This window comes from Poecilia reticulata, unplaced genomic scaffold, assembly GCF_000633615.1.
Source record: "Poecilia reticulata strain Guanapo unplaced genomic scaffold, Guppy_female_1.0+MT scaffold_131, whole genome shotgun sequence".
Lineage (NCBI taxonomy): Eukaryota > Metazoa > Chordata > Actinopteri > Cyprinodontiformes > Poeciliidae > Poecilia > Poecilia reticulata.
The window spans coordinates 198,374-219,599 of record NW_007615014.1 but is presented as its reverse complement, the minus strand read 5'-3'; the positions used below and the strand labels follow the sequence as shown (position 1 = coordinate 219,599).

Sequence of the window (21,226 nt, the reverse complement as noted above, 5' to 3'; positions counted from 1 at the left end):
TTATATGCACAACAATACCAGTTTCGACTTTGAGCAACTTGGTAAAACTATTGTGTAACATTAAATCATGCTTGGCTGCAACTGTATCGATGGCAGCTCTTCTTCTCTTCAGTGTTTGTTAGCTTTTGGCGCAGCTMCTGCTACTAGTAGCTTCACCGCATCAGTTCAGSGTTACACCGGCTGATGACGTTGCTGTGATTCACCTTGTCTGGTATTTTTGTACTTATGTTTTGGCAGTTCTGTGATCATGTCAAAGCAGCAACTTATATTAAAAAGTGTTTTATTTCCATTTAAAAGCTGCCCACTTCCATGGAAGGACAGCAGAAAATCGCTTTTATAAATATGTAATTACTAAAATCACAATACCCTCACTTTGTATCCCTCTGAAAAATCAAGAAATCCCTCCATGGGTGATACCACAATAGAGAGCGGTCATTTTATAGCGTTAACACCGGTGCTGTAAGTGGTCCGGTATGAAACGGGGGTGATGGAACAACACAGCACTTTTAAATTTCAATAATCAGAATGCAGAAATTGTTTCCATTGTTTTAAAAGGTTTATGTCAGTCTTTCCCCATCGATACGTTTCCCGAACGCTGTGCACCATAGGGGGTTTAAAAAAAAAAAAAACCGCGCACATTGCGCAAAACTCTGAAACAGGAGGAGCGGGACATAAAACGGAGCGACGAACTAGATGTGAATTATGGCATAAAAACAGAGAATCCGACGCTGAACAGTGAAAAATCAACACATGATGTGAAACATGACGATTAGGCGGCACAACAGGTGGTGAGTGAATATTACTGATGGTCAATAAACTATAAAATAAATCTAGCAACAGGAAAGAAACTAAAGTGGACATAGCAATAAACCAAGAGAGGATAAAAYTATTCAAAGGAAACTAAATGGAAATGAATGAAGAACAAAATGCAAGAATAAACTAAGAAACTAAAGTAAATACAGAGGAATAAACTRGTATGGYAAGACCTTTAGAGCAATAATTAATACAGAGCTCTGTATGGCAAGAATAAACAGACACTATTTCCAGATAAAAGGTAAAATAWTRTTGWWRWRWYRTSRKKKKKTTGWKRMSMCMWCWWSTAMTRMKRAKAAWWAWWWYWTMYWRMMRWMAYARYARWRAASWRMTSAYYWMTTWWTKWTKTTWWTWAKWWKWKWTRWWWTWWTTWYTTCWWYAWTATTWTTYWTSWYRKMRKWRWTRWYRTSAKGMKGMTGAYKMCWYSAYRMYWYKWWKWWKWYKMMTYAKKAKKWKWTKAWKAASMASMWKWKTTSTTYWTTWYTKYYSWSYARWAMWAYTAWTMWWYWATMAWYARWMRRSWSKWYWWWAWRAWRWWATMMWYSWTKYTKYYKYMTMWTWKTWKKRYRKYAWWARAARMWWYTWTTWTTYYWCYAMWARMWSYWSTWKKYWSMAYAAWWRMYRYSWKGKKGRWGWWKTWTKRWKGATRMTMSKMKGATKWTWTTWYTKMTKMTYCTSMWGRMRGCASMRMRSWGCWSCACCASMARMAMYRMWGARRAGAAGARKWRTKATKAWTRWWGTWRYWRMWRWWWYMWYSWTKTWWTRWTGYWGMRSWSMKYMGTYKTKYWRMWARWWSAWMRWWKWWWMWRSYRKSWTGTWSWWCWTYTWTYWYSTCRTYWTKTKKWRTAWTWWWYAACWASWARAWRRYRSMRMAKAAKAAKAWWWTWTYYWCYMYYMTYRKYKGCTGYTRKKMSKMCWMMWYWTWWYWWSWWKRWTSWTYRYWKYWTTYKTMGWMGMCKSYKRWRAWAATWWYTWYTMWYMWYRYTKYTTTKTTSTYYKSKRRRWWATTWTTKWTGATRMWGMARWMATMARMATMAAAAYMWMWACAWYWRYRATAGWRATAKTAAKAWTAAWAWWAWAATMAKWGYMARKKMRMMKWMRMMTWCWWWKKYKKKGGKSGGKGRSRGWSMKGGAYMWRGRYWARGGSKRSGSKGGSSCKRRRMMGRWWRAGRWWSASWRWSWYWSWSTKACMCWKMCYYRKSSTTSSKRYKSYTMCKGWWCSYRAMMSMAAYRMAMMTGRAYCTGGWTCKGKTTSSKYYTRYWYYYWKAYYYTKRMCYYTGWCCYKSWSSYGCWRKSRSWRYGWGRKSRYSRWGMYSWASYYRKRSWMMSRGWRCYRSYKCTGCMKCWKSMGCWTSMSSKYSRCGSMGRCSSASMYMKAYSYMKAYSMCSWSSACYKGSACTKSMRSYWSARSCAKRMYSRYRMKGKCRMSRKCRMSARSRWSAMRSWCMSMCRCYGSYRCTRSWRCYWSASSSTGASSGTGMGCRYGCGCRCRCRCRCACACACACACACACASMCAMMRSYAMMRKTMYRRYYCWGMYSYMSSYSTCCKCCWSSWCYRGRWYKRGWTTGAGKWKRWSGMSRWCSYSGASSWGSRKGMRMRKRSMMAGWKCYWKKWSWWKGAGAASGAGRASGAGGWSSAGRWSMASMAGRMSSMSGCVRMSGMSAAGGAGWWSSAGWKCSWSMGYGYCMSYRMSRMCMARGWSSRAGWGGKRRRSSKSWSMSGCYSRGSMCSKRSRSCWRKGSCAGTGCYGACACACCAGCCTTCTCCTGCTGCTGGGTTTGGRTCAGGGCTGCGGCTGGGTTCTGGTCCAGAACCAGGAGGTCTGTGGTGTGGAACCAGTTCTGATGATCCATTATTCTCCGCAGTCATGTGAAATCTGCCAGGAGCCGTTTGAGACGTACTGGGTGGAGGAAGAGGAGGACTGGTTCCTGAAGAACGCTGTCAGAGTGGACGACAAGGTCAGGCCCCGCCCACTTTATAGGACCCTTTAACATGCTCCGCCSACTTCCACCCCTCAGGTGGAAGTCAGAAACTTTCAGGGTTTCATTCTAATATTTGGATCATGATATTAAAATCTAATTTTATTATGATTTTAATATACATAATCTTGATAGTTTAATATTTGAATATTAATCTTAAAATATCTAAATGGGTTTCCATCCTGGACTCCTGGTTCTAGAGCCCGGTTCTATTCAGATATTAGATGAAGCTGGTGGTTCCAGTCCAGTCTAGGTTTTAGCTCATTTACTCTTGAGCCGGTTGATTTCTCTTGAAAATGGTTGACTCTTGATTTCATATCTACTCTGGGGAAAAGAATCGGARCCWSTTTGGTTCTGGTTTTCTGACCCAGAATGCCTCCATCTTTAGAAAATAACATCAATTTTAATTGATGGTTTTGTTCCAGTTTTACTGCTGGTTCTGCTCTGGTAAATGTTGCGTGAATCGGATCAGAACCGTGTGAACTGTGTGTTTTGTCTCAACAGAACTTCCACCCGGCCTGCTTCGAGGACTATAAGAAGGTGAGTCCAGTCCGTCTGAGTCTAGCCCCTGCTCTTTCTCGTCCTCTTCACCATGCTCTCTCCCTCTCTCTCGCCCCTCAGACGTCGTCCTACCTGGACGCAACGCCGTCCCCCAGTCGGCTGCTGGCCGAACACCCGCTGGGTGCATTCGTCAAGACCGAGGAAGAGGAGAGCGAGACTTCCTGTCAGGTCACTTCCTGTCAGATCAAACAGGAAGTAGAGGCTGACGTCACTGTTTCTGGTCAGGAGGAACCAGACTCTGAGGCGCCGGCGGACTCTGCCCGGTCCGAGGACACGGCTTGATGCGGCGCCGCTCCTCTTTGTCCTGCCGGGTCGAAGATTTTTACCTCTTGAATACATTTTGGTATTTGGATAGTTGCGGCCGTTTCTGGGCCGCGGTTCTGTTCGCTGCGGTTCTGTTTGCCGCGGTTCTGATCAATTCTGTACGCCACAGCTGTAAATGATTTAATTTATACATTAAAGTATTTTTTGGTAACTCTGGTCTGCAGCTGCTGTCTGTTGCCTAGTTACATAGTTTCTGATTGTTGATTGGCTGCTCTGGTGATGAGTCATCACAGGTGTTGAAGGTAAGCATCATCTGATTGGACGACGTCTCGTTTGAGGATCTTTTTATTTTTGATTTTTCTTCAATAAATGAGTCTGAAACGTTTTTCTGTGTGAATTCTGGTTCTGATCTGACTCGGTACTGCTGTCATTTAGGTTCAGTCATTAAAATAAAGCTTCAGTGGACTCAAACCTCCTGATTTCCTGTTTTCATTCTCATCCGTCTTCTAACCCGCATGTATCAAACTCCAGTCCTGGAGGGCCACAGCCCTGCAACTTTTAGATGTGCCTCTGCTGCACCAACCAGAATAATTAGGTCGTTAACAAGGCTCTGGAGAACTTATCTACACAAGGAGGACATAATTAAGCCATTTCATTCCAGTGTTTTGTACCTCTGGCACATCTATAAACTGCAGGACAGCGGCCCTTGAGGACTGGAGTTTGACACCCCTGATCTAACCTAACCACCCATATCAAAGAGCCTGTTACCCTTTCAGGGTTCCTCAGGGACAAAGTCAAAGTCTACAAAGCCCATGTAGACTGGTTTGGACCTCAGCACCAGACTGGAGAGCCTGATCCAGGRTCCCCAGGCTCCTCTACCTCAATGGAAGTCATCCATCCATTTTCTAACACCAGAGATGRGCATCARGGCTGCTGGTGCCTATCTCCAGCTAACGTTCCGGGCGAGAGGCGGGGTCACCCTGGACAGGTCACCTGTCTGTTGCACAATGGAAGGCATGTYGGTGGGATTGAAGAGGTCTTCAAAGTATTCACCCCACTAGCCCACAACATTCCAAAGCTGTGCAACTTCAAGGGCATGGCCTCTCCAAATTCCTCTCACGCCCGAGTTTTTGCCTCAGCAACCACCTGAGCTGCATGCCATTTGGACTGTTAGTATCTGTCAACTGTTTCCGGGGTTCCGCAGGCCAAAAAGGCCCAACAGGACTTCAGTCTGTTGACATCCCACACCAAAGGTGTCCACCAGTGGGTTTGACGGTTGCCGGTAGTGGTCAGGGGTCCCTTATGCCTGAACATGGTGTTCGTTATGGACAATCCATGACAAGCACAGAAGTCCAACAACAGAACATCACTCGAGTTCAGATTGGGGTGTCCGATCAGGCACCAAGATTGAGGCAACAAGGTTGCCCACAGCTGCCCGGTGCCTCTCACCATGGGCAACACCAGAGTGGAAGAGTATCCAACCTCTCTCAAGGAGACTGGTTCTAGAACCAAAGCCATGCGTTGAGCTGAGGCCGACTATTTCTAGATGGATCCTCTCAACCTCACATGCCAGCTCAGGCTCCATCCCCACCAGAGAAGTGATATTCCACGTCCCAAGAGCCAGCTTTTGCAACCGAGGATCAAATAATCAATGTCCCTGCCCTCAGCTACCACCCATCTCACACTGCACCTGACCCCTTTTGGCCCCTCCCACAGGTGGTGAGCCCATGGGAATGGGGACCTATGTATCCTATTTGGGCTCCTTGGATGGCACTTTGTCTGGTTCCTCACCCAGAACCTGTCTGCCTTGGGTGACCCTACCAGGGGCCCCTGGCAGCATAGCTCCTATCACTGGGACACTCCAACCCCTCCACTGGGTTGGTCAGGTGGCGGCCCATGGAGTGAGTCCAAATCATGAAAGCCCATTTCCATCAWGAAATAAAACATCAAGGCCCAACAGGAAGTTTAGCAGACAGGAACTGCTAAACTCATGCATAGCAGTTATAATTATGAGATTCTGGACAATTTCGTCTCAGAGAAACAGACTGACCTTTAATCTCATAATTACAACTTCCTGTTGGGTTATTATTTTGTCTTTCATGGTGGAAATAAACTTCCAAGCCAAATAAACTTAATTACCAAAGGAAAGCTGATGCTGGTTTATGTGCAATAAGTTTTCCTTTAATATTAAACATTAAAGATGACTAAAAATAGAAAAACTGATTTCATATCAAATTTGGGGAAARGAATCAGAACCAGTTTGGTTCTGGTGTACTGACTCAGAATGTCTCCATATTTAGAAAATAACCTACATTTTAACTGATGGTTTTGTTCCAGTTTTACTGCATTTCACCTAATGGTTCTGATTGATGGGTTTCTWTGCCTGGACTGTAGAACACATCTAASTCTATAGGTCTATAGAACATCTGATCCGATCCAGTTYGAGGAGAACTGAGTGGTGTGAAAAAGGGTCAGACCTTTTCACATCCTGTGAAAAAGGGTCAGATCGGTTGGACAAACCAGTTCTGATCTGGTTTGTCCAAAAATGGCACTGTTGCCGTGACAACAGGCAGAACTTCCTGTGGTCAACTAAAACTCATCAGATTTAACTAGGTTAGAATTTATTTATTTATAAAGTTGACTCATTAAAGTTATTTTTTATGATTCATAAAAATCTTTAAATACATTCATCTAACCTGCGATGGACTGGCRACCTGTCCAGAGTGACGCTGCCTCTCGCTGGAGATAGACAGGCATCTGGACCCCTCCCTACCTCACTAGGGACAAGAGTGGAAGAAAATGAATGAATGGGATTTATCTAACTTCGTCTAGACGGTTYTGGTTCTGGTACATAGCARAACCGGRCCTTTCTGGACGGCTCAGCATMAAAAAAACAAGCAGCAGCACAGAAAATAAGTGAAATCAGGTTTTTATTCCAGACCCAGAGAAATGCAGCGAGCCGTCACCAGGGCGGCGACATCCCAGCATCACTAAAACACAACCAACTTCTTCTCTGCATCAGGCTATAGGAACAAAGTAAACAGGCTTAAGATCCGGKTCAGAACCGTCCTGCAGGCTGGTTATGACCCSAGTTATAGCACACTGAGGAAGTACCAGCTGGTTCTCTGAAACCAGAYCTGGTTCTGGTTCTGATCAGTCACCTCCAGAACCGGTAGACTCCCAGAGCGATGGCGAGGCAGGCAAAGATGGTTGCTGTGAAGAAAACGCAGAACATAAATGTAAAGCAGCACCGTCTCCCGAACCAGAACTGGAACTAGAACCAGACCCACCTGCCATGTACCGGACCGTCTCCAGCTTCAGAGACTCCAGCACCATCTTCAGCGACGCCACCTGCAGGTCCATTTTCTTGTTGATCTCCATGTTGTCGTTTTCCAGGTCAGCTTTCTGGAGACACAACGTGATATCATCAGGAGGCTGGCAGGGTGGACCCGCCCACTTCCAGAGGGAACCAATCAGACCTGCAGGTGAGTTACCTTATGGTAGAACTCTGAGGTTGCCTCCATCAACTTCTTCTCCTGGTCGGCGAACTGAGACAGAGAGCAACGAGTCTGAGTATTAGAACAAGTCTCGGACTGACCTTCAAGACCGAGTGCTTGAAGGTCAGACCGAGTTCGAGTGTGTGACCTCAGACTGTGACCTCTGACCAAGTGTGTAACATTAAACCAAGTGTGTGTGACGTGAGTCGAGTCTTTTCTGAGATCAGAGAAATGACTCGGGTCTCCTGCTGATTTCTGGATTCAGCGCTGGACTTGTAAACCTGCTGACTCCAGAATCTTTTCTGACCCACCATGTCAGAGGTCCTGCTCCTCTCCAGGTTGATGTCCAGTTTGGTTTCTGCTCGGACTTTCTCGCTCTCCTCCTGAAACCAGAYGACCTGTTAGCATCTCCACACAGTCGAGTCAGCGTTGAACTCCTCCAAGTCCTCCTCACCTTCAGTCTGTTCTGCAGCTGCTCCAACTCTCGCTTCATTTTCTGCAGGAACAAAAATGGGAGTTTATGAACCGCTAACTACTGATTAGCAGGACCGTTAGCATGTCCAGCAGAGCACAACCTTCTAACCTCACTACGATCTTTTAATAGTTGCATGTAAACAATAAAGCAGCACAGAATCAGTAAATTCAGCTTTTTTTAATGACACTATTCCAGAAYCAGCACCATGTTGCCACTAGGGYKGCGATATTCCATCATAACAAACAACAGCACGGCGTTACCGTGTTCTCAGACCGCAGGTTGGCGAACTCGCTCTTCTCCAGGATCACCATGTCCTTCCTGATGGAGTCCAGGTGAGCCATGATCTGCTGCACYGCAATCTCCTGCAGAACCACGATGGTATTAAACATTATTATTTAATATTTRTCCTGTTTATCTGTAAGCTGATATGATAACAATATGATGTTCTAACTGTGTGGTAATCTAKACAGAGAATGGAAAGACTTTCTCTTTACACAAACACTTTTAAAGTAGTTGAAATGATGAGCAAAAATATTTCCTCCTACTGGATCTACAATAATGTTACAAAATGTATTTTAGCTATTTTGATGCATAGATTCAAACAATGTTGTGAAAGAAAAGTCTTGCATTTAAGGTTTAAGGTAAATTTTTCTTTATAATTGCACAAAATATGCTTTCCTAACAGAAATATAACAACATGGCTTGTTGTTATATTTCTGAGTGCCGCTGAGTGTGGCTGTTGTTTTATTTGTAAGTTAGAGAAGGATGTAGTTCAGTTTGGTGACCAGCAGTGTGCAGCAACAGATGTGAAAGGAGCTCACCGTCTTTTCGGTAAGAACGCTATGAAGGAAACTTTCCTCAACGTTGAAAGAGCAACTTTTTAAACCTTGCTAACCGTAGCAGCTCTGTGTACCTGCAGCTAGCGATTTATTATAAAAACTCTGAGGTTTGAAGTTGTACCTGGTGGGATTTAGTCACCATGTCCTTGTAGACGATGTCCATGTTGGCTGTGGTCAGCGTGACCAGAGCTGAGACGATCAGCTCGGCCTGCTGCTTCTCGAAACCTGCCAAAAAAACAGAAAAAACAAAAACTGAAAAACTGATTATAAGGATTCCGTACATCCTCATACAAAGAGCCAATAAAAACATGATTCTGCTTTCTGTAAAACCAAAAATCCCCACAAAGTTCTGCTTCAAACTCATGGACATTTTTAATTAAATAATACATTAATAATACTATGATAAAACATCCTAAAAACATTGTTAGTATGTCAGATAACAGCAGTATTGTGTAAATATAAAGTCAAGCTAGCGTTTCTAGTTTAAGCTAGCTTTGCCAGTGGCTAACCGAATGCTAACACTAACAGAAAACTTTAATTGTTTCTGAAACATGAATTTATTCCAAACTTAAGATACATTTTAATTCACCATAACATGAGCAACAAAGAATCAAAATCTGGTTTCAAACGAAGAAGACTGAGATAAAAGGAAAATAATATTGTTTCGGTACAAGCTAACTAGCTTAGCACAGCAAAGTAGGAACAATGCAAAGTTAAAGCCATTTATATTATTACAGTTGGCAATTTATTTACATTATGAATAAATTGATAATGAAATCATCTTTGTGTTAGCGCTACCGCAGAAGCTAACAGCTGCAGCCCTGTTTGAGCTTCAGTCAATAAGCACCAAGGAAAATGAAAATGGTTAGAATGAAAATGTGGAATTTGGTAAAAACTGGAACAAATTTCACAGGATCAGCGACTCACCACTCTTCTCCAGCTCCATCACCATGGCGTGGGAGTCAAAAGTCAGCTTCCTCTGCTCCAGGGGCGTCAGCTCAACCTTTCTCAGGTCAAAGGTCGCAGATGGCGTTCCCACATGGAAACCTAAAACACACACAGCAAACCTGAAGTCTTGACACAGAACAGAAACTGGATGGAGGTGGGTTCAAGTGGAGCACATTTCCTGGACCGTACCCAGGCCAGGTTCTGGTTCCTGGACCGGACCCGGGCGATGTTCTGGTTCAGGCTTTGTTCTAGTTCCAACCAAAACCACTAAAACCATCAGATTTCTGAGCACTTTACTGGAAATGTTGTTGGTTCTGCTCCCAGATCAGGGGATGTTTTGGTGCTTTCAACATCCAAGCTCTAAGATTGGAAAGTTTGATTTTTGGATGTGATATTGTCAGCATTAATTACTTTATTGAGCCATTTGTTATTTGATTTTACTGACATTTTTGGCATGGCAAGATCAGTCCTCCGTAGAACAAAGGCGCTTCTGCAAACTGGCCACCAGGAATGAACGATTCCTTTCGGCGAATCGTTCGTTATTTCAGTTCAGTAGTTTAACTTAATTGTTTATGTTGTTGCAGGGCAACAGTCAATGTTTTATGAAATAATTAAATCAGAGCTGCGTCACCCGACGTCAAACTAATCGTTTAGGAACAAAACTCTGACTTTCCCGAACTTTTCAGGCCTGGGAAAACCTTCAGAAAAAGTCAAGAGAGTGAAAACTGGACATGTTGGACAGAGGAGCTGCCCTCAGGAAGAGGAGGATGAGGATGAGCTGCACCAAACTCCCTCCGACCAATCAGAGATCGAGGAACATCATCCAGGCGCAACAGAACTATATCAAACTCTGCACATGCGCACTTTGACCCCCTGACTTTTATCACAGATTGCCTCGTACCCCTCCCTCCGCCATGGAGCTCACCTCTCCACGCGCCCCACCGCAGCGCGACGAGACGCCGCAGCAGGGGGTTCATCCCGGCAGTGGCCTCGTTCACCTGAACCGGTACCAGCCGAACTTCAGCCGAATTTTACCAAAGCAGCGCGCGCTCAGCGGAAAGACAGCTGACCAGACAGGATTGACGGTGGTGCTTTCACGGACCGTCGGATATGCAACAGTCATGTCCGTCATGGCCATGGAGCCCTCTAGTGGTGAATATCAGTGTAGATAAATTACGTTTAATGTTTCAGACTTGTACAAGTGAAAAATAGGTAAAATAAAACAATAAAAAGATATTTTAAATCCAGAACTTCAGCTTTCACCTCAGATCCTTCTCCAACAACCTCATTCTGCTCAGGATTTTTTTAATATTTCCTGTTTTATAACATGTTCTAGCTATAGAAATGTTTTCTCATTATTAGCTAAAATTATTTTCCAGAAGTTATTTTCTGGGGAACTTTTAGTATTGAAGGTTTACATTTATTTGTAATATAGCAACAAAAATAAACATTGTAAATATCTTACATATTAATGCACAATAATCCACTACTTCAAGGCTCCATAAATTTATTGTAAAACTTTCGATCCATGTTTATTATGAGTGGGTGTCTTTGAATGACGAATAAGTCTGACAGATCAAGTCAATATCGGAATGTGATATAAAAAAATAAAACAGTCGATTAGATGGAAAACGTTGCATAAAATAAGGTACTTAAACTTTACTAACAAGTAATTGTTATTCTAAAGTACATGTAACCCGTTGAACCTGCAGACAATCCGTCAACATGATGGTTTTATTTGACTAGTAAATAAATTATTTGGTAGCATAAAACGCGTTTGATGAGGTACCACACAACTTGTTTTAGTGAGAAACATCTAAAATGGAGAAAACGTGTAAAGAGATAAACAGAGCGGATGTATTTATCAGACCGGAAGCACGCCGAACCTCGGTGCTGTTATGTCCGCTTGTTTGGTGTCAATAAAGTTTCCGCCTTCAACCTGTCCCGCCCCCTGACTGGCTGTCATGGCGGCGCAAGCGGAGAGCTGGAGCTGGTTTACAGCTTTAGCTGTGGGAGTTTCTCTGTTCAAATGTCTCTTCATCAACGCTTAGTGAGTGGAAACAGTCCTGCGTGGGCTGCTGCCTTCCCGCGGTTCTGATCCACACCCACGGGTTTGATTTTAGCATTAGGCTAACCGGCTGCTAGCAGCGAGCAACCTGCTTCTAAATGTTTAAAATTAAATATCAATGTTTGAAATGATAAATGTGAAGTTTATAATTTTAAACAGAGTTGTTCTGAAAGGATAAAATATTATATTATGTTAGAACTGTTTATTAAAAATTATAAAAGTTTATTCTGAGTTTAAGTTGACGTGTTTTTACCTGAAGCAAGAGTAGCTGATCAACCGGAAGATGGCGCTGTTTGACTGAAAGCGTCTGAAACCAATTTAATGTTCTAGAAAAGTTAATTTATTGCTTTAATTCAGTTCAAAAAGTTTTAAACCGACCGAAATGTTATTGATAGTTTGTGTTGATAACTGGGTTGGACTGAGCCAGACCTGTTCTGGAATGACGATAGTATTGGAGAAAAATAGTAAAAACTTAATAAGCAGCGTTTTAAAGTTGATTAAAAAAACCCAGTTCTAGTTTGATGGTTCTGTTGTGTCCAGTCACTCCACAGACTTTGAGGTCCACAGGAACTGGCTGGCCATCACCAACAGCCTACCGCTATCCCGTTGGTACCATGAGGTCAGTCTGTGTTCAGGACCCGGGACCGGGCAGAACCCGGACTCCGCCGCTGTCTAATTGCTGCTGCTCTACCTCCAGAACTCGTCGGAGTGGACGCTGGACTACCCGCCGCTGTTCGCCTGGCTGGAGCGGGGCCTTGCGCAGGCGGCGCGCCACTGGGACGGCGACATGCTGCGGCTGGACAACCTGAACTACGCCAGTCCGGCCACGGTTCTGTTCCAGAGGCTCTCGGTGGTCTGCACCGACCTGCTGTTCATCTACGCGGCCAGAGAGTGAGTCCAGAACTCGCACAGTCCGGGACAGGAAGTCCCGCTTCGTAACCATGGCGTTCATCCTGCGTTTGAGTGCAGGATGAAGTTCTGGAAATGACCGAGGATCTAAAACATCAAAAGGGTTTTTATGATGCGTCACTACAGGACAGGATTAGAGTTTAGTCGTTTCTTGGTTTGGTTGTTTTCTTTGTTTTTACATATTTACAGTCAGGAACAGGACAGAGGCTCAGTGTGATTTAAACTGCTTTCTGTATTAATCAGCTCAGAAACTGAGGAAAGGTTTCTCCATGTTTGTGGTTTTAATTATTACAGAAACCTGTTTCATAAATGAGAAATAATTAGTTTTATTTAATGTTTTCAAAGTAATTTTCAGATTTTGTTGCCTTGTAGATGAAAATGGTCTGTCTGCATCCAGAGTTTCTGACTACAGGTTGATTCTGATCCAGTTTAGAAGCAGAATCTTAAATCAACTAGAGGACCACAAATGGCCCACGGACCCCACTTTGAACACCCTTCACACCAATCCTTCCCTCTGAGCATGCATGTGGCGATAGTGGGGAGGAAAAACTCCCCTTTAAAAGGAAGAAACCAGCAGAACCTACTTCCTGGTTCTGAACCGTCTCCATGTCATGCTCTCTCTCAGCTCTCATTGGTTGGTTTCCAACTTGTCCCGCATTTCCCAGATCTGATTGGCCTGGAGTTCCCGTCGTTGTCGGTTCTGAAGGTTCTGGCTCAGGTTCTGCTCCTGAATCGGGTTGGGTCTGTCCTCCAGGTGCTGCCGGTGCATTCGGGTGCAGAAAGCGCCGCAGGTCATTCTGTGCCGGCCGTCCTTCGTCCTCGCTGTGCTGCTGCTCTGGAACTTCGGCCTCCTCATCGTCGACCGTATCCTTCCTCTGCTGGGGGTCCGGGAGGTTCTGCTGACCGACCAGGTCCAGAACCTGGGGAACCAGAACCTGGGGGTCCAGGTGAGGACATCATAAGAAGTGTTTTCTTTCATGCTTCCTGTCAGACATCCACTTCCAGTACAACGGCTTCCTGTTCGGCTTCCTGCTGCTCTCTGTGGCCAGACACCTGCAGGTAGACTCTTATTTTGAAGGGCCGGCTGTCAGGAGGAAGTGACTAATGGATGTTGTGTGGTCAGTCTCGCCACCTGCAGGGGGCGCTGCTGTTTGCCGTGCTGCTCAACCTGAAGCACATCTTCTTGTACGTGGCGCCGGCTTATGGGATCTTCCTCCTGAGGAGTTACTGCTTCACCCTGGACCGGCCAGGTCAGGTTCTGGTTCTGCTCCTGCTCCTGCTCCTGGTCTTGGTCCGGTCTGGTCTCCTCATGCTCCCTGTTCTCCTACAGACGGCTCCATCAGGTGGAGCAGCTTCGCTCCGCTGCGGCTGCTGGCGCTGGGCGGCATCGTCATCTCCGTCTTCGCTCTGTCCTTTGGCCCCTTTGTTGCCATGGTGAGTCCCGCCTTTACACTGACTGAAGAATAACAAAACTGAAAGTGCTGCAGACTCCTCCAGGCCACCAGGGGGAGCAGGCACCGTGTTGAACCTGACCCTCTGTTAAAACGGACGTCCAGATGAAAGTTTCATATGTTTTTCAGACATTCTGTATAGTTTGACAGAACAGCAGCATGTTTGTGTAGGTAATTTTACCAGCTCCAGACTGCCCCTAGTGGTCTGGAGGATTTCTACTCTGTTTTAGAATTACATGTTTAGCTATTTATGACATCTTCCCTTTTTTATTTCTTCTAGTTTTTCTGCGATTCTGTTTGTTTTGCATTATTCACGTGTTTGCAGTTGGGAAGCGATTATCGTATCGTTTATCATTTATTGTGATCGAAATTTTGATTGTCACAATAAATTTCAATTAAAGATGTTTTATTGTCAAAATTATTTTTTAGTATTTGTTTCTGTTTAATAAGGTTATCAATAAATATCAGTGAATAATTAGTGATGCAGATCAAAATGTTTTAGAAATTATTATTTTTCAAGATTTTAGTCTTGGAAAACGGCTCATCAATAGACTTATTGTTATCACAACGTCACCACCAGATGATAAACTTTATCGCACAACTGTTTGATGCGTATTTGCACCCGTCAGCTTCTCTAGACCTGAAGTTTGCTCTGTTCAGACCTGATGATGATGATGATGAGGATGATGATGATGATGATGCTGGTGGTGCGTTCAGGGCCAGCTGTCCCAGGTGGTGTCGCGGCTCTTCCCCTTCAGGCGGGGCCTCTGCCACGCCTACTGGGCCCCCAACGCCTGGGCGCTCTACAGTGGCGCCGACAAGGCGCTGGCGGTGCTTGGTGAGGAAGCCGCTCCGCAGCCAGTTCCGTGATCCGTCCGACCCGACCCGGTCAGAACCGCTCTCTGTTTTCTTCCAGGCGTCCGTCTGAAGCTGCTGCAGGAGGCGGAGCTTCCCCGGGCCGCCATGACGGGGGGACTGGTCCAGGAGATCCAGCACGCCGTCCTGCCGTCCGTCCCTCCGGCCGCCACGCTGCTCTGCACGGTGCTAGCTATTCTGGTGAGTCGGAATCGACCCGGCCCGCCTGCATGCAGCAGAACAGTCCGCTGAAACCTTCTTCCTCTCTACAGCCGGCACTGGTCTCCATCTGGCGCCATCGCCGTGGCAACCGGGCCTTCCTGCGCTGCCTGCTGCTCTGCGCTCTGGCCTCCTTCCTGTTCGGCTGGCACGTTCACGAGAAAGCCATCCTGCTGGCCGTGCTGCCGCTCAGGTCAGACGTCACCGCAGGGGGCGGAGTCAGGGACGAGGGGGTGGAGTCAGAGTCCACTATGAGGCAGAGTCAGCTGGTGGAATGATACTAATCTGGTTCATTTTAAAAAAAAAATGTCTCTAGAATCTGTTATGTAATGAGATTTTAATTCTTAGAGTTGTGTTTTTATGTTATTGTGCTGGAATCTGCCAGCCTGACCTGACTACCCAGTGGGTGGCGCTGAAGTTCTGCATTAACCCTCCTCTGCGTGTCGCCCTGCAGCATCCTGGCTGTGGAGAGCAGAGAGGATGCTGGGATCTTCCTGGTCCTATCCACCACTGGACATTACTCCCTGTTCCCGCTGCTATTCACCCCCGCAGGTAAACAGGAAGCTCTCATCACAAAACTTTATTTTGAAAGGTTTTGATCAGTTTTTCAATTATGAAAATCCATAAATATGAAGAGAATAACTCGGCATGTTCCCAAAGCGTGATGATATCACTTCCTGTAGGCCAGCTCGTGTTTCCTAGACGTTTGAATGTTTTGGAGCAGCAGCTGGAGGCCGTTCAAACCGGAACCGCACAGAGAGTCAAAATCTCACTTTTCTGTCAGTACTTCCAGTATGAAACCATTAATCAGATTGATCGATAAAATAATCAGCTAATTTACTGATTGATAAACAGGAGAGCCTTATTTAGCCGCATTTTATTCGACTTTTCCATCATTAAACTGAGACATGCGTCATAATTCAACAGGATTATTATTTACATCTGAGTGTTAATAATAATAACAATAATAATAATAATGGCGGCCGTCTGAGTTTCTCCTGCATGTTTTCCAGAGATGATTATCAAGGTGTGTCTGATGCTGATGTTCACTATCTACTCCTTCACTGCCTTGGGAAACCTGCACAGGTAAACACACACACCTGGTCCCTCCAGGTAAACACACACACCTGGTCCCTCCAGGTAAACACACACACCTGGCTGACATCAGAATGTAATCAGATTACTCTCTTCTCAGGTCTCAGGGTTCTCTGCTCCGCCCCATGGAGGTCGCCTACCTGCTGGGGCTGGCTACCGTGGCGATTGCCTGCGAGTTCATCTTTCCATTGTCGCCATGGCGACAGAAACTGCCGTTCCTCCCACTGCTGGCGACCTCTGTGTACTGCGCTGTTGGCGTCAGCTACTCATTTCTGAGGCTCTACGCCACTCTGCTGCGCATCGACGACAAACGCAAACAGCTCTGAGGTCACGAGGTCAACAGGGGGCAGGGCCACCTCTCACACACACAACTGAACTACTGGGGACCAGGAGAGAACGGACTTATCTGGTTCTGGTCGGCGTTGATTTGAGACATGACAACAGTGTGAATGGGAGAGGAGGAGGATAAACAGACGACTTGGACCAAACAGCTGCTAAAAACATGATTTTAATAAGCGGTTCGTCTCCCTTCAGTGTCTGTTTGACTTCAGTCTAAAGATGAGAGTCGACTCGGACTTGAAGCTCGACTTAGACTCGTGGTCTGAGACTCGAGTCTTACTGCCAGTTTTTCACGCTTTATTTAATGACTTGGATCATCTCAGAACCAAATAAATGTCTCTGACCTCTGACCTCTCACTACTAAGTTAGCTGTTACATTACAAGAAACCATCCTGCTGAGAATATCAAAATAAAAGCACTTCCTATTCTGCTCATTGAAAAGTTTAACACGGTTGTTTACTTCCTCCATTTTGATTTGTTCATTGTGATCTCAGCAGCCAATCAGACGTCAGGGTTTTTTCTGTTGTGTGGAAATCAGAGCGTCTGCATAAAGTTTTTCAGTCATAGTTTCACTGATTTGTTTCCTTTTATAGTTTACTGAATCAGTTTCAGTGAAACTGATTAGAAATGTAATAAGAAATAAGCGACTGGCGTTCGCTTATAATATATTTATAATTTTAAAAAAACTTTATTAAGGCAACAAAAACACAAAACGGTAACAGTTTTCATTCACAATAAAAAATTAGTCATGTTATATTGAAACTGAAGATCAGTTAACAGCTGTAACCTTCCTCACATCATCATCAGCGCTCCACGCTGAGGATTTAAATCGGGTGTTTTTATCAGAGTTCCTCCTGCTGCTGCACTTCAACTATAAATAGACTGCAGGGCTAAATGTGGAGTAAATGACAGAATAAACTCTTCAAACTAAAGGCCACAGTTTGGGTTTTTCTATAAACTTACATTCACAGCAAAAGGAAAAAACAAATCATTGTAATTCCCGTGTTGACCACTAGATGTCAGTAGCTATTACGTTCGTGTGTTTATCTAAATACTTCTGGGTTTTCCTCCGATACAGCAGCGTATTACGGCCATTGTAGATAAAGAGTACACTTTTGATAATAAAAAATGAAAAAAAGAAATTTCTGAATTTGAAAAGGTCAAAATTAGCAAAACAAGGAAATTACTGAGTTTTAAAAGTTGAATATTTTTGCCAAAAACTCAGAAATTTTGAGATTAACCTAAAATTTTTAATAAAGGAAAAACTAGAAAATTTTTAAAAAGTTGAACATTTTTGAAATTTAGATTATTTTATAGAACATTTCTGAATTTTTTTTGGTACAAATTAGCTTTTTTTCTGTCTACCACAGCCCAATACTCTGTTGTACTCCAAGGGCCYGGTTCTACCCTGTCCCGGTTCTGTTCTGAACTCCATGGACTGGTTCAGAGCAGCAGGTATTAGGATATCCTGTGTCTATAAATGTTTGAACTAGGCTCAGGGTGTTTTTTTGTGACATGTTTAATATTTAGAGCTATTAGGAGGAGCAGCAGAAGCAAAGGAGGTGGATTATCTGATGTGTTGCTCTGCATCAGGGAGTCGGACTCAGTATCACTCCGAGTCGCATTAAGATAATGGATGTATAACCTGAATATGTGAAACCCACTAAAACTGATATTAACGGTCAACAATCTATAAGTTCTTAAAATATTGTCCCCTGGTCTGTCATTGATGAGTTCCACCAGGATTTCACGATTATTTGTGTGATTTTCTTCTTTTTGCAATCAACATTAATTTAGAAAGAATAAATTTAGAGATTAAGCCATATTTGTGTTCATGTTTGACGGTAAATGTGATTCTTTGTTTCTCGCAGCATCGATCGTGAACTATGACATCAAGTCAGGCTGAGGCAGCAGAGTAGTAGAAGTATGAAACACTGCCACCTACAGGTGGGAGATAGCATCACTTAAATACAACGTTTTTTACCATTCTTGTGGAAAATTTGCAGTAAACTTATAACTCGCATGAAAACGTTTGGGAATCTGTTGTTTCCGTTTCCATGACAGCGGATTAAAAAAAACTAGATGATATGGCAGTAAACTGATAAAACTGCTTTGATTAAAGGAGACTATTTAAGCTAACAACTGTTATCCTGAATATCCTGAAGGTTCTGTTCAGGTGTCCCTCAGAAAAAGCTACGGTGAGCCAGATGTGGCCCCCTGGCCTYGACTTTGACACCTCCTTGAAGCATCACTCACCGGTGACTTTGCTGAGGCTCCAGTTTTAGTTTGAACTTCCCTCTGCTCTCCTCCCAGTCGCCAACATTCGCATACCAAATCTGAAGTAGTCAGATGATGCCTTTAAAATGATTATCCATGAGTTAAAGTGAACTTGACAGTTTGTTCAGAAACATGACTTCATGTTTGTGACCTTGAATGAGAAACGTTAATCAGATGTGCGACAACCGCAGCAGGTAGTTTCTCTTGATGAGCTAACGAACTGATTCCAGACCGRCCGATAAACTTCTGACGCTACGCGAGATAAATCAGACTCTGAGGAGACTWTATCCTCTGATCGGTTTCTAAACATGGAAATGGTTTGACTTAATATTTATGATTGTATCAGAATTAATGTTTTTTTTCTTTAAAGCAGGTTTGTATATTTGATTTGTGGTTGTTGATAAATGTTTTCATTATTTAAGAAATATTGTAAAAACATCTTTAATTTTGAACCTTCAGATATCGAACATCTGGAATGTGAAAATATTTTATGATAATTTTTTTTTTTTTTTACTAAATATCAAACTGTTCAGAGATGAGTGTAGAAATGTTTTTGTGAAGGGTAAAAACATCCGACCATATAAAATCCATCATGTCGGAAAGTCCAAGTTTCAGCAGCAGCTTCCGAAAACCCAGACATATTCCTGAGTTGGGCCAGAACCGGACRGCTGCTGGGCTCCGTTTAAAGTTCTGTGGGTTTGATTGGTGTGGATGGGTTGATTTTAGGGGTCCTCCCAGAGTCTGGCGTATGTCTGGTTGATTTGGAGCGGCCGCAGCGATTGGTCAGTTCTCAACAGCAGGCTGGCGGCCTTTCACGATGATCTCTAGAACCGGCGTCAGATCCATCAGGTTCCGCAGCATGTCCATGATGTCCGGGTGCTCCTTGGCTCCATCAATGAACTCCTCCAGTGTCAGCTCTCCTGGRAGGGGTCAGAGGTCAGAGGTTAGGCGCCATACCGGTCCGGTTCTGGACAGGAAGCGGAGCGCCGTTCCTACCTTCGCCCTTCACGTCGATCTTCTCATAGATGAGTGTCACAATCTCCTCTGGGTCGATGTCCCTGTTCCGTGTGATGTCCTGGATGGCCTGCAGGGGGAGACAAACTGTTCAAACAGACTGGTTCTGGTTCTGACCCGTCATCAAACCAATCAAAACGAAGGAACCTCCTGCTTGTCCATCTGACGGCAACAAAACATCCACTGGTGTCCTAGGCTAACCCACTAATAGCAGARCTAATTGTTTGTTTAGCACACCTAGCTTAGCCAAATAAAGTTCCCAGACTTTGTGGAGAGAGCAATAATCTCTGATGTGTCATTGACACATTGCTTGTTTCCACATTCAACATGGTTGAATTAGTTCTTTAGCATTAGCTTTCTGCTAATTATCATGTTGGTGAAGCACTTTAGTGTTACCAGAACTAATGTTTGAGTTGTGCTGGAGGGTTAGCACAGCTAACATTTTAGCTAGCTGAGCCCACCACTGGAATTTGTGATTAAATCAGATAATAAAAGATTAAAACTGATGATAAATAACAGCAAATCCTTCCAGGTGGTTCTGTTGGACCCAGTGATGTTCTGGTGAACCAGACAACTCTCTAAGTACAGAGAGTTCATTCAGCAGATTAGCACCAGGCTAATTTCAGAGTTAATCTCTGTTGGCTGCTGACTTGGATTTCCTTAAATCTTCAGGAACTTTCTCTCTCTTAGGACCCGATTTGTATTTTTAGCCTTCAGCAGCGAGGAAGATGAGGAGCAGACAGATGTTCGCTCCACTCTTCAGAACCAGACCAGAAGACAAGWCTCCAAAACTGAAGCGGTTTKTTCCTGAGTGTTTGAAGCGCCCCCATGTRTGAYCAATCAGAAACGTCCAGAGCCGCTGGAATCTGGACTATATTTAGCTTCAAAGTAAATATTAAGTTATCAAGCTAATTATTTATTTAGCGAGCTAAATGTTTACCTTCAAACAGCGAGAAACTGTTTTCAAAATAAATATTTTGCTTGCTAACTATTTAGCTTCAATTTAAGTACTTATTAAGCTAAAAGTTTATATTCATACTTATTAGCAAAGTAATTGTTTCTCTTCAAAATAAATAGTTTTCTTGTAGCTATTAAGTTTCAAATTAAATAGAAATCTAAATATTTAGCTTCAAACTACATATTACACGTTTATTAAATAACGTGGCTAAAATGTGACTTAATGAAGCCACATTTATTTATTTTATAACRTAAGACCAATTATTTGAATTATTATCTTTAACTTTGCAAACAGCAGCCCGTAGAGGGAAACCCAGAGTGGAGCTTCTGAAGCTGAAYCGACCAGCAGAAGCTGAACTCCAGAGTTAATCTGAATAAATTCTGTGTGCCATTTCTACCTGATAGATTAGGATTAATCTGCTGTTCAGGTCTTTAAGGTGGTTTTAAGGAGCTCAGACGGTTTTACTTTTCTACTTTTTTCAGCTCCTGAACAAAGAACAAGCAGCTTAGAGAACGGAGTGGCCAGTAGTGAATGTTTCAGGATGACCTCCGACCTCCCAAGGCATCKCAAGGTTCTGGACAGTTTCCTCTTAATGCTGTAATGTCCCTGGATTTCAGGTTCCTGCTTGTTGCAGGTAGATGCCGTTTTCTGCCAGTAGGTGG

The 21,226-nt window shown here is 43.8% G+C and overlaps 4 protein-coding genes across 5 annotated transcripts in view; 2 read left to right on the top strand and 2 right to left on the bottom strand.

The window, feature by feature from the left end:
* Positions 1-762: 762 nt before the first annotated feature.
* LOC108165903 (pre-mRNA cleavage complex 2 protein Pcf11-like) lies at positions 763-4,091 on the top strand. Its single transcript, XM_017303015.1, has 4 exons — positions 763-788; positions 2,576-2,774; positions 3,300-3,335; positions 3,417-4,091. Exons 1-4 carry the CDS (start codon positions 763-765, stop codon positions 3,636-3,638), a joined length of 483 nt encoding a protein of 160 aa, XP_017158504.1. The 3' UTR covers positions 3,639-4,091.
* Positions 4,092-6,532: 2,441 nt separating this feature from the next.
* On the bottom strand, positions 6,533-13,104 carry ccdc90b (coiled-coil domain containing 90B). 2 transcript variants are annotated; one of them, XM_008401761.2, is made up of 9 exons: positions 10,305-10,504; positions 9,359-9,478; positions 8,553-8,656; positions 7,853-7,954; positions 7,572-7,613; positions 7,429-7,500; positions 7,115-7,168; positions 6,911-7,025; positions 6,533-6,833 (listed from the first exon to the last, which is right to left on the bottom strand). In XM_008401761.2, the coding sequence occupies exons 1-9, from the start codon at positions 10,354-10,356 to the stop codon at positions 6,778-6,780; spliced, it is 717 nt and encodes a 238-aa protein (XP_008399983.1). In that variant the 5' UTR covers positions 10,357-10,504; the 3' UTR covers positions 6,533-6,777. The 2 variants fall into 2 exon arrangements, with proteins under 2 accessions (XP_008399983.1, XP_008399984.1); XM_008401762.2 differs by lacking the exon at positions 10,305-10,504 and adding an exon at positions 12,941-13,104 and having other exon boundaries at positions 6,534-6,833.
* alg8 (ALG8 alpha-1,3-glucosyltransferase) lies at positions 11,304-16,398 on the top strand. Its single transcript, XM_008401763.2, has 13 exons — positions 11,304-11,429; positions 11,988-12,066; positions 12,145-12,338; positions 13,111-13,220; positions 13,348-13,415; positions 13,480-13,606; positions 13,687-13,790; positions 14,525-14,645; positions 14,724-14,863; positions 14,935-15,074; positions 15,336-15,433; positions 15,895-15,967; positions 16,077-16,398. Exons 1-13 carry the CDS (start codon positions 11,344-11,346, stop codon positions 16,300-16,302), a joined length of 1,566 nt encoding a protein of 521 aa, XP_008399985.1. The 5' UTR covers positions 11,304-11,343; the 3' UTR covers positions 16,303-16,398.
* A 2,691-nt stretch (positions 16,399-19,089) lies between these two features.
* Positions 19,090-21,226, bottom strand: part of LOC103459922 (guanylyl cyclase-activating protein 1-like) — a 5,201-nt gene continuing 3,064 nt past the window's right edge. The window contains exons 2-3 of the mRNA XM_008401860.2: positions 19,589-19,693; positions 19,090-19,512 (exon numbers count right to left, since the gene is read on the bottom strand). Of these exons, the coding sequence (XP_008400082.1) occupies positions 19,376-19,512; positions 19,589-19,693 (242 nt within the window). The 3' untranslated portion in view covers positions 19,090-19,375. The remainder of the gene's footprint in view (positions 19,513-19,588; positions 19,694-21,226) is intronic.